Genomic DNA, 12391 nt, shown 5'->3' on the forward strand with positions numbered 1-12391 from the left:
CCCCCCCCCCCTTTTTTTTCCTCTTTTATCCAACTCTATTGAGGAAAATTTTGATCTTCGACATTTTATGAATTTGTTGTGTGTAGATGTTGACAGTGTGTAAGAAATTGTTCATCTTTGCTTCAATTATGGTGTTTGATCCCTACAGAACACTACATATGCTAAAAATAGGGGCTCTCCACACCCTTACCCCTCACGCTCTCTCTCTCAATACAATTTTTCACTGTAACAAATTAAATTTAAATAGTGAAATCACCCCAAATTCTGCTCACTAATGGATATATGGTGACGAAAGTAATAATTCTGTTGCAGCAATTCATTTTTAGGGATGGCATTAAGCATTCTGTTGCCTAGAATAGATCTTTAGCTATGGAAGTCATCTATTATGTATATTGCTCAACGGAAGCACTTTTTCTTGTCGCCATTTTCTGCAACGACGTTATTAGCAATGGATTTACTTTTACCGTCGTGGTTATTTTTCAGTCATCAAAAATGACATTTGTTGTAGTGTGTATGCTAAATAATTGGTATTCTATGGGAAAACTTTTATTTATAAAAATAATAGCATCAGCCAAAAGCGGTGAACATGGAGAATAGGTAGAAAATATATCAGGCTCTATCTAGATACAAGGTGTATTGTATCGGTATTCATCGGCATATTGAGAGGGTGGCTTTAAGACACATCTCTGAGATGGATCGTTGAAATACAAGGATGTGCTTCAGATATATGCAAATACTTTTTGAAGAATAACACCTAAATGAGTAGTTATTTGGTTTGACCATAGGATGCTAGGTGGTCGAACCTTGGACCCAATATCCACCACGTGGCAGGTTTGTTAGGGCCCAAATTTTGTGTACAAGTCTTTCCTTTGGATACCCTACTTAACTATCAATTTTGAGACCTTGATCTAATTTGTTCAAGGGTTTTTTTTCCCCTGATATCTGATTTGGGCCAACAAGATGGCCAGAAATGGAATATTTCCAATTCTGGTCAAATCTAAAAGGAGTCTGACCCTACTTCACTAGGTCATAAATCTTACACAAATTAGGTGATTCCAAGGGTCCAAGGCTACAATATGGTTCAGATATGGTATTTCCAACCAAATCTTTTCTAGCTGCTAGATTTGGCTATTATAAAAATAATATTTAAAGTCTTATCAAGGGGGCCAAATTAAGTTCCGACGTATTAAGGTCAAAATGTAATATATTCTTTATTATTACATGGAAAGATTCCAGAAAACTAATTCTTAATTGGGGTCCATAGGTTCGACTGTGCCCTAGGTTCATTATATAATGCAGGGAAGTATCTATATATATATATATATATTTAAATGAATAAATAAATTCATCACCAGCAAGAGAAAGAATATACAAGGGAGAAAGAGGGGAGGGGGTAAGGAAGGGACTTGAATCTACAACAGAGGCAAGGCAATCTAATAAAAAACACAACAGAAGAGGACCACCCTAATAAGGGGTGGCTGCTACAAGAGAACGGGGATACATCAAGAGAGAGAGAGGGGGGCGGGAAGATCATCTGGCAGACTCCAGGGAGCAATAATGTGCCTGTTCCTAGGGAAATTAGAAACAGGGTGAGGGCGGAGAGATCTAATATTAGAGGTAACATCAAAGAAGATGACTTTCTAAATCTTGTCTACAAAGCGAGAGTTGGAAGACCTATTGCTTCACTGCTAATCGTTGATTATTGATACTGATCATACCATGCATGATCACGAGAGGTAAGAATGGAATTGGAAAGCCCAACCCAAACTATGCTGCTCTAAATGGGTACGTGGATATTCCAAGTGAATCAAAGAGTACTGTCAAGTCTGCGTTAGCACACCCTGGGTTGGTTGCAGCCATGCGTTGCATGATGATTTAAGTGCTCTCTCCAAAAATTACTTGTGGGATTTGGTTCCTTGTAAGGAATGGATGAACATAGCGGATTGCAAATGGGTCTATGAGTCCAAGCTTGAAGTTGATGAGACTCTTGATAGGCTCAAAGCTCGATTGGTTTCCAAGGTTTTAACCCAAGTTGAGAGACTTGATTTTACTGAGGTCTTCTCTACTGTTGTAAAACCTGCTAGTAACCAAACACTAACCCTGGCTTTGTTGATCCATTGTATCCTGATTATGTGCATCGCCTCAAGTAGTCTCTCTGTCTATGGTATTAAAAAAGCCTTAAGGGCTTGGTTTGACAGACTGAGCTCTTTCTTTCTTGGCATTTGGATTTTCAGCAGTGTTGTCGACCCTTCATTATTTATTTCACTCTAAGCAAGAATGACGTTCCTATTGCTTTACGTTGGTGATATGGTGGTAACAGGTACACACACTGGGTATCTTTGATGGTTTATAGAACAATATTTGAGCACTGAGTTTCCTACGATTGATTTGGCCTCTTCATTATTTCTTGGGAATTGAAATATAGCTATATACAACTCTTAAGGATGGGAAGTCCAGTCTATCCTTATCTCATCCAATGTGGGAGATTAGGGAAGATCATATGCAAATTGTGTAACATGTGTAAATTATGTAAACCATTGTGAACCTTGGCGCAACAGTAAGGTTGTTCCATTGCGACCTTCTGGTCACAGGTTCAAGTCGGGAAACTGCATATCCATGAAGTGGGGGTAAGGCTGCATACATTATGATCCTCCCCGACCCCAATGTGGTGGGAGCCTCGTGCACTGGGTACGCCCTTTTTTTAGTCTGTATTCCAATCTATAATCCTGTAATCTTTTATTCTTTGGAAGATAACCAAATCATACCGTGTCTTCCTTAATCTGTGAACATATTGTTATAGATAAATAAACACTCTTTTCTGGTTCTCGTCTCACCTTGAGACAGATTCTTCCTACCTTTGGACTCTGAATTGTTTCATAATCTGTTTGAGCTGTTCAAACATTGCACACAGCTGAAGGCACCATAACAAGCACAATGATCTGATTTCGTGTTGTATACTTGTATCTCATGAAAGTATCTTTAAAGCATCAATCCATAGAAGAAGTCATGCTCCAACCCTAAGCTTTGAAGTCCCAATCCAAGAAGAGCACTGGAAATTAAACTCTGAATTTTCTGTCCAAGCAAATCACTCATCCCTGACAGAACCAAGTGACTGATTGTTAGATTTTTAAGCTACACTTTTACATTTAGGAACCATACTATTTAAAATTTTATTGGCAAAGCATTTGAAAAAAAGTTGTTAATCAAATCAAGCATTCTACATAAGAGCTATAAATGTTATTAGAAGGGGAATGAGAGACTTTTAATTTTGTTACCTGTATCATATATTCTTTCTGGGGATTGGACCAAGAACATTGTAAGATCTTCTTGAGAGGCATCATTTAGCTCTGCAAGTAAAGCTCTTTGAGATCTCATTGTATGCAAGCACGGTCCCATGACACCCTCAGTGTATTGATGAGAAGCGGAAAAAATTCCCTCCTCACAATATTCGTCACTATTCTTTCCATTTGGTGTAACCATTCTTTCCATCTGATTAATCATTTTTGAATGATCAACCAAAGATTCAAAGGAGCTTTCAGTGAGCAACCCTTGACTTTCTAATTCATCGGACTGTTCTTTCAGGTTGAGTATATTCTTAATCCCTATATCAGACGAGGAAAGGAGATCGCACCTACTGTCTTGGAACATCAAATCCTCTGGCAAATTGTGTAAATCACCTGTATCTATCTCCTTAGAAGATGTTTCAGTTACTCCGCTGTAATCATTGTCCTGGTTGAAGCAATTATACTGCACATCAGGAGGAGAAACAGCATAACATCCATAGGTTCTCATCATGGAACCACTTGAAAATCCCCATTCTTCTTTCACTACCTTGTGATCAGCTGTATGAGAATGAGAAATGGAATTATAACCAGATTCTTCAGCTACAAGTTCATCCAATTCTTTTCGTGTTTCACAAATAACCACCTCCACTGAGGGCTGTCCAGTTGCCCCTATCTCAGCCAAGTTTTTGACATTATCATGGACAGGAGCATTTTTGTTTGTACTTTTGTGACCATTTACTTTCTCACACCGCAATTTATTTGACTGCTTGTACGTCTTCTCCAGGACCAGGATAGGAGGCACCCATTTAGTCCGATGATTGGAAGTACCGGTATTTAGTTCATTCTTCTGTGGATGAAGCCAACTGTCAATTAAGCATTTTGAAGGATCGGTTTTACTTGCTTTCCTATTTGCATGCTCACTTGCACGTCTATAAACTAGATGAGCTGTTTGATAACCCAGACTCTTTGGAGATTTTTCCTGCTCTGGGAAAACAACCTTTTTAATATCACATTCAGAAGCATCCTGACTGTATTCTGTTTCATAATCTGTGCTATTTTTCATGCTGAGGCTCATCAAGTTGCTAGTCCTGGAGTTACTGCATTCAGAACCATATTCTGAAATACCGTTTCGTGGGAAAGGACGATTCTTGGAAAGTCTTCTCCTTCGTCCAGGAAGAGGAACTCTTTTCTGGGAATACTCTGGAATTTGGTGGTCTTTGCCAGATCTGCTTGTACTGCAAATGGTTGGCCTCATAAAACTTGGCAGTTTTGATGAGGGACTTACTTTAACAGCTGCTCCACTATGCTTCTCCATCTCTGTGCTAGACTGCAGTATTTCATTAGATAGACACAGAGCCGCCAAATGTTTATCATGTGATGATTCATCTCTGGTAAGATGTTCTAACTTCTCATTTAGCTTTTTGATCTCTCTTCTTACTTCATAACCCTCAGATTCAAGTTCTTTCACCTTCTGTAACAGCTTGGCCATTGCAAGTTCCTTCTTTTCCTGTATTTCCTGCTTGCAAGCAATCCATTCAGTGGTTAGTATTGGTCCCGTAGAAACTAAATTACAAGATAAAAAAAAAAAAGGTGATGTTCCCATGATAGGTGTGGTGAGATTTCTGGAAATCCAATCTTTTTGTACTTGACAGTCAAATGTTTTCATCTACAATTCATTATGAAAGAAATATTATGTTGTCAATTGTTTTTAGGAAAAAGTTTTCCTGCACCAGTGGCTGAACGATGAGACGGTCCAGATGTGATCTCCCTCTCCCCCTATTGGCTAGGGTGGCAATGCGCCACAGTGAACAGGAATCTGTTTTTATTAAAATAAAAAATAGGATTCTGTTCACCGTGGTTTCAGGATAACTCGGTCCTTGTTTGTATATTAAATCTAGGGAAATCGTTTCTTGCAGCTTTGAAGACATATGTTAAGATCATGGAGTGAATGCATGAGTGAGCTTTCTTCTCCTCCTTCTGGTTGATGTAACATGTCGCATTGTTTGGGATTCTCCATTTCCAATTATTTTCATCACATCTGGAATAGGCTGTAAACTCTACTGCGTCTCTTAACCATCTAATCAATTAAAAATTTTTGAGGCCATTGTAGCTGGCAATATCTTGCAGGAGGTTTCTCAACTTTGGCCTTTTGACTTCTATATGCATAAATGGACGAGAAATTCAAGTCATGATAACATATTCCCATAGACAAGAAATGCTTGTGTACATCTATAGAGAAGTGATGGGGTAACTATTGAGAAGTCAGTCCACAGAACTTACCACTGATGCCTTATTCCCTAGGTGAATACTTCTCACCCGTGTTGCAAAACCCAAGGAGCATACAGACTCGCACAAATCTTCTTCTTTGGGACTAATATGAACAACCATTAGAGTTTTTGAATCCTCACCTGTATACAGAAGAGTAGAACATTCAAGTACAAAGGAATAATTAGATCCGACTAGACAAATAAATCCACCATTGCTTCTGTTTGCTGTTTCTGTGGCACACTTTTTTTTCTCCCCTTTTCCTTGCATGGTGGGGTGGGGTTCATGAAGCTATATAGAACTTGTAGGTTTTTGCTTGGAAAATAATTTTGAGTCATCTAAAAAATTTTGGGGAGACCTCCTATGGAGTACCCATTTAGATCCAACTGCTTCATACATGTGTCATGCCACATCTACAGAAAAAGTTGGGGGGAGAGACTTCCTCCCACCTTGAAGGAAGAATCACCTTAAGTAGACGAGAAAAATTGAGACCAATAAAGGTTCTGTATAGTGGTCAACAAACAAATTACAAACAATGGCATCAAGAGAAGGAAGCATTGATACCTAGGGAATCCCTAAGAACTTGTGTCAGCTTGCTATTCCTGTCAGAAGGGAATAATTGTAAACTTACTGTTAGATACTTAGACATCAATCCTAGTTGATAGATTGATTCATCAAAATTTTGTTCACTTAGATATTAATTCTTATTAAGAAAGAGCCACTATTGTGCATTTGATCCTCATTGTTTTGAGATCATGTTACAACCACTTATCCTAAAAGCTCGCGATGTTAAGTAAGGTCCACATCAATGTATATCAACACATACCATTGATTCTTGAAGTGCTTACCTGTATGGTACATGAGGTTTCCCTTTTTGGAGTGCACTGATAACATCACCAAGGGCAGAGAGTGATAGGTTGATGGCTTTTCCTTCCTCCAGTCTTCTTCCCCACGCCTTTGTCTTCAGCAGGCGTTCACTTCCACCCAAATCAATCATCCACATTTTGTTTGTTTCCTTTTGCCTTGATGGAGCATCAGAGCAAGTCAAGGATATGCGGATCAAGCTGTTCTGAAGATAATAAGAAGTGAGGCTTAGGATGGAAGAAAAGTTCTTATCAATGCTCATTTACTTGGTCAAAAAAAAAAAACTCAAAAGTCTTTCAGAAAATTGAGCTGCTCTGGAACACCCTTGAACTATGTTGGCCTTAAACAAGTCCCAAGTCCACAGTTGACATCTGGAAAATTGCTTTAAATGATATTTTTATGGAAAAATAATTACCTGTGAGATCTGCTTGAATTGATGTTGGCATTTGTAGAAGCAGTTGACCTGGACTGACTACCCAATCTATACAGCTTCATAGCTTGGTTGAAATCATTCACTCCAATGGCCACAACGTTGTCAATCTCAATGCCACCCTTGGGATCAGTTACAATTGAAAGGCTATGGACATAGATTACCAGATTATATCAAACACATACTTCCTTTAGAATGCCAAATCAACTTAAAAATCTGAGATTTTTGTTATGTGAAATGAAGCATCAGCTTGGAGCATGGGAGTTAAACTCCGATCAGTGTTGGACCTCTATCAATGGTTGAAAAGAATTTCAACATAAGATATTGGAAGTGACTCCCATTACTAAAACAATTTTAATTTCCCATTTTTTATTACAATTCATACTCCACAAAATTAGGTGAAGTTTGAATTTCCATTGGCTGTGGGAATTTAACCAGGTAGATAGTACTACAAACTCCACTATGTCCACTTTCCACCAACCGGATCCATTTTAAATGAGTTGGTTCACAGCTGCTTGGATTCTCAAGGATTCAAATAGATGCTAACAGTAATTTTAATATTCAGAAAAAACATCATGTTGAAACATCTTTTGTCTAAAGATGATGCAAAACACATGTATGGCTTGGTTACCGAACCAGGGACCATTTACTTCATACTATTTTTCATCCATGTAATGATGTGTGTACTTTGAGAAGAAAGTTGAAGCTATATTAGAAGGATAAGAGCCAGTTAGTCTCAAAGTCTTGTTTATCAATAAAGCTTTGTTCATCGAGACACACACGCACACGCACACGCACATGCACACACGTTTCAACCAGGATCGATCTGGTGGCATTAGGTGGAGGCTGTATACTCACCATTTTGTAAAACGATCTGTTGGTTTTGTCATCTGGGGGACAAGCAAGTCTCTGAGATTGCCCATGTAAATCTCAAGCATACTGAAAGTGAAGAGAAAAGAGTGGTTGCTATCAACTGCTTGCTTGAAAAGTTCATCGATTGCACGAGGCACAATCCCCGGACAATCAGGTTTACCTTCCTAAAATGGCATAAACAGATGATTAGCCCATTTAAATGATTACACCGAGGAGGCTTCTTAAAACAAGAAATTGATGAATCTCAGAGCAACTAATGATACAGGGTGAGCAATTTAAATAGGAAACGGCGACGGAAGATATGGCCAAGCCAGTGTCTATTGAGGAACCTGATGTACCCCTTTCTTTGGTGGTGACTTGGTACGCTTACCTAATAGTTGAATTGCCAAGCCTAACAACTAGAATATGATGAAAGAATTCTGTTAAGTAAGATGATCCTCACCATGGTGAAAGTCTTTCCGGTCCCTGTCTGCCCATATGCAAAAATGCATACATTGTAGCCATCCATCACAGATTTGATCACTGGCGCAACTTCTGAAAATACTTCATCTGAAATTACAACTCAGTAAGCTTTTCAACAGAATTGAATTCATGACCTTAAGGCTGCAGGCTTACAGAACTGAACAACAGCTAAATGAGATATTTGACTTGCCCTCTATTTGGAATCTCATAATACTCACTCAATCAGAGCCTTATCCAACTTGGAGCCCGGCAAATAAATCCCAATTAACTGATGAGCAGTCTCAGAATTCACTTGCATCACAAAAGGGAAAGAAAATAAAACTTTAAGAGCATTTCATGTTACCAATTTGAAGCACCTTGTGATGAACCCTGGTGGAAAACCCTGTCGAAAGTGTAATGTTTTGTCTTATTATTGGCAAGTTTTAAAACCACATTATTAGAATCCGAAGCTACAACAGGTGCTAGATTGCTAAATTTCTCCTCATCGAGGATGGGTCTGATGCGACAAAACACACGGATATTCCCTGCAATGACAAGTCTAAAATGGTATGAGTGTAAAATTTCATATCATGCTTACCATAAGCAACTTCAATTCTTGTAAACACGATGATGGCTCAAAAACCCAATGAATAGAATAGATTGAACTAGCTAGAAACCCTTATCTAATCCAAATTGACCTGATCAAGTTTCCAGGTGATGAAATATTTCTAGGATTTCAAGAAGAAAACTCATCCTAAAATTTATTTTAAGCTTCAATATTTCACCAATTCATTTAATTCATTATATGAATTGATAGCTATTTCAACAAATTGCTTCAGTCCTTACATCAGAATTGATAGTAGTAGCCTGACTAACCTTTCAAATCCAAAAAGTCATTCAAGGCCTGCTTCTTCTTTAAGTTCAGTTCATTTAGATGGGAAGTCAATGCAGCAAGATCATCTGCTCATCGAAGAAAAAGAGAAGGGCAAGTGGTAGATCACATGAAGTGTCAAGTGAAAGCATTTTCAAAGAGAGATTGATAATCCATATTATGATTCAAAACATGAGGAAAGACGGAGGGATCTACCATTTATTTTTGAAACAGCAGCACCATTGTCAACATCTTTGTTTTCATTGGAACTCTCTGAATTGTCTGAATTGCGGTTTTGACATTTTATCTGAGAACCATCTTTTGAGTCTTCAGATGATAAATTCTTGATTATATTACAAACTGAATCTGCCCAACTAGAAGTTAGATGTGTCTTGAATCCTAGAAGAGAATGGATAGACTGAGCAAGGTTCTTAACAGATTTTCTTGATTCCATGATTCTCAGATATGTGAGAACTTCAGAAGGACAGGACACCACTCATTCATTTCTGATCAATCTTCTCCATGGCTGCAGAAATGAAAGTCAATTTAGATGAGCTATTAAAATACTTTTTGGATGGAGGACTAAGTAAACTACAACTTCTCCCTCCATGGCTTCTGTGTTTTCGCTCCCTGCAATTACCACTTGAGGATGGCATATTATTTACATTGGTGCGTGAAGTGGAGTATGGGGGTGCTGAGCAAATAAATGGAAAGAAACACCTTACCTCTTTAAAGCTTCAAAGAGGAGAATTGATTTCAGATGAAGCAAGTTACTCTTCACCAAACGAGTTTCAAAATTTGCAGTAAGAGAGTAGACTGCAAATTTTACTACCAGTCAAAACTTCTATTGGAAACTTAAGAGACCAGGCTTCTGTGACAGAAATTAGTATATACTACTAATCAAAATGAAAAAAAAAAAAAAAAAAAAGAACAAAAATAGAAAGCCAAGAACCCAAAACTAAGAATAAAAAAAGGAATGCGCGCACAAAACTGAAGTCCAGAGAAATAGAAGAATTTTTTTGGTTATGGGGTTGAGGGTGGGGGGCTAAAACAATTGAAATATAAGAGTGTTCTTACATTGACGATGGCATTCAAAGTCTCTCTCCCATCATAACTCACAGAAACAAATATTCAGATTCAGAAGCGTAGGAAAAAGGCGGCAGCCAAGTGGAATGTTTGCTTTCCTTGTAGTAGGTAAGGTAAGGAGTAGGAATTTTCTATGAAACTCAAATCCAACAAGGCAAGATACCTATGTGGAAAGCTTCAACAAACATATGATTTCTTCATATACTGATAAAAAATGATCATGTTCTGTTTTTTGGATTGGTTCTTTACTCCCAATGTGAAATAATACATTTCTTTCAGAGTGAAAGAGAAAGAGTTGGTTGGGTTGTCGCTACACGTTATGTTTATGCATGAAAGGATTGAACAACCCCTTCCAAACTCCAAAGGGAGTCTTAATCATCACTACTGACTTATATTCTATGTAGGATGTTAGCTCACCAACCCACCATGAGGTCCATCAAACCTTTCAAATTTCATCTTCTTTTAATAAAAAAGAAGGAAAATATGGGAAGAGAATGGCTTCCCTTTTCTTATAAGCTCTTTTTTAATGTGTTCTTCTCATTCTGTAGTAAAGTGGGCTTCTTTTTTTTTTTAATGTACATTTGATTCTTTTGCTTCGTAATTAATCCAAAGGTGCCAATATTAAATGGGTGTGAACCACGCCACCTGCAAATTGCCATTGCTTGCTTGACTGCCTGTGTATGAGAGGGAGAGGGGAAGAGAGAGAGAGAGAGAGAGAGAGAGAGAATGTGTGGGAGTCGGTGAGAGACAGAGCAGGGATGATTCCTACAGAAAATTCCATTAAAAGTAAGAAACGGACAAACATACTCTTTGATTTCTTCTGTTTGATTCATTATTTATGATAATTGGCGTAACAGAGGATAGTGAAAGCTATAAGGTCCCATCACAAGGTGGGCTGTAAACTTCACAAAATGGACAGACGCTTAGAAAATAGAATCTTCCACAATATTAGATTTTAGAAAAAAAAAAAAAAAAAACCCTCTCTTATGGCCTCAAGTTGAGCGTCGATCATGTCTGTCCAACCTTAAACATGAGGTCTTCTCAAAGATAAAGCTTAGGTTCTTGCTTGTAAGACTCGGAAGAGGCACAGAGAGAGAGAGAGAGAGAGAGGTTGAAGGGTTTGATTATGGATTACTTGAATATCATTGGTGGCATTGCGTTTTTTAGAAGGACAATGGCTAATGAAAGGCTACTTGAAGGGCTGGGGCCTGGGGAAGGTAGAAACAACTTTTTCAATTTTCTCCTATAGATAAAGGATTTCTTAAGACTCAAGTATACACACCAAGCAAACTCGGAGGAAAAAACTGTTGAGAATGTCGGTGAAGAAAAATTATATTTTGTTTTGGATTGTTGGCAACTATTCATATGCATTTAGGACTTTGTATTTATAATTTAAAAGTTTATTTATTATTCTTTTTCTTATTTTCTAAAATTTTATATTTTAATCATGAATAAAAAAGTTTTTAAAAATATTCTTATCATAATATTAGGAGAGGGTTCCTTGAAAGGCAATATAACCCCTACGTAATGAGACTAGGAGCAAAAGCAACAATAGAGGTAGGATTTCCGCCTTTCATAAGGGGCGAGGCGACATTTTGCCCCCTTATGTTTGGTCATTAGGTTCATACTGCCTTTTAGGTTTTTTTTTGCCAATTATATTATTATAGTGCACGCTTTTGGAATACATTTATGAAATGCAAAAATTTAAGTTTATACTATTAAAAAAAAAAGTAAAATAAATAAATAAATAAGTATCAATAAAAAAATCTCTTTTCTAAATCTTCCATAAACTACATTTCCTTGATCAAGACCAAAAGTGATTATAATCTATTTTAAATTGTAAGGGTAGGGGCATGCTATGATCGGCCTTCTCGATATGCCCTCACCCACAAGTAAGAAGTTTAGATGGTCAAAATTTTGTATATAGATGGAGCTAAGAAGTTCTCAGCGTATTTACCAGAGAACTATAGTGAAATGTATCATGTATGAACACACATGGATCAGTAAAGTCTAAATATTAGAGGATACATTAAAACCCGAACAATAATTAAATAATATGATGATTCGACATTATTTCCTAAACATTCATCTACCAGAATTTGGCAAAGAGCGCAAGGTATGCTGATCTACTCCTAAAAGAATACCTATTATAATCTTTTTCCCTGTAGCTGTGCATCAAAGAGGGGGAGGGGGAGAAAGAAGTCCACCGGGCTTCCTTTTATACACATGGGGTTTATAGATTACACACACAGCTCAATTGCCTACAATTTCAAACTT

At 37.6% G+C, this 12391-nt stretch overlaps 1 protein-coding gene and 1 long non-coding RNA gene across 5 annotated transcripts; one reads left to right on the plus strand and one right to left on the minus strand.

Annotated features, from left to right (window-relative positions):
- Positions 1 to 2716: 2716 nt before the first annotated feature.
- LOC122060569 (kinesin-like protein KIN-14B) lies at positions 2717 to 10560 on the minus strand. Of its 4 annotated transcripts, none has more exons than XM_042623702.1 (13): positions 10106 to 10560; positions 9754 to 9844; positions 9245 to 9554; positions 9034 to 9117; positions 8535 to 8702; positions 8159 to 8265; positions 7702 to 7880; positions 6829 to 6990; positions 6398 to 6613; positions 6114 to 6151; positions 5565 to 5692; positions 3276 to 4800; positions 2717 to 3095 (listed from the first exon to the last, which is right to left on the minus strand). In XM_042623702.1, exons 3-13 carry the CDS (start codon positions 9480 to 9482, stop codon positions 2980 to 2982), a joined length of 2961 nt encoding a protein of 986 aa, XP_042479636.1. In that variant the 5' UTR covers positions 9483 to 9554; positions 9754 to 9844; positions 10106 to 10560; the 3' UTR covers positions 2717 to 2979. The 4 variants fall into 4 exon arrangements, with proteins under 4 accessions (XP_042479636.1, XP_042479637.1, XP_042479638.1 ...); XM_042623703.1 differs by having other exon boundaries at positions 9754 to 9899; XM_042623704.1 differs by lacking the exons at positions 9245 to 9554; positions 9754 to 9844; positions 10106 to 10560 and having other exon boundaries at positions 8535 to 8716.
- Positions 4540 to 5319, plus strand: LOC122060570. The gene is made up of 2 exons (XR_006134434.1): positions 4540 to 4675; positions 4765 to 5319. It is a non-coding gene; the product is annotated as an uncharacterized LOC122060570 (long non-coding RNA).
- Positions 10561 to 12391: the final 1831 nt, after the last annotated feature.

Source organism: Macadamia integrifolia, chromosome 14 (genome assembly GCF_013358625.1).
Source record: "Macadamia integrifolia cultivar HAES 741 chromosome 14, SCU_Mint_v3, whole genome shotgun sequence".
Classification (NCBI taxonomy): Eukaryota; Viridiplantae; Streptophyta; class Magnoliopsida; order Proteales; family Proteaceae; genus Macadamia; species Macadamia integrifolia.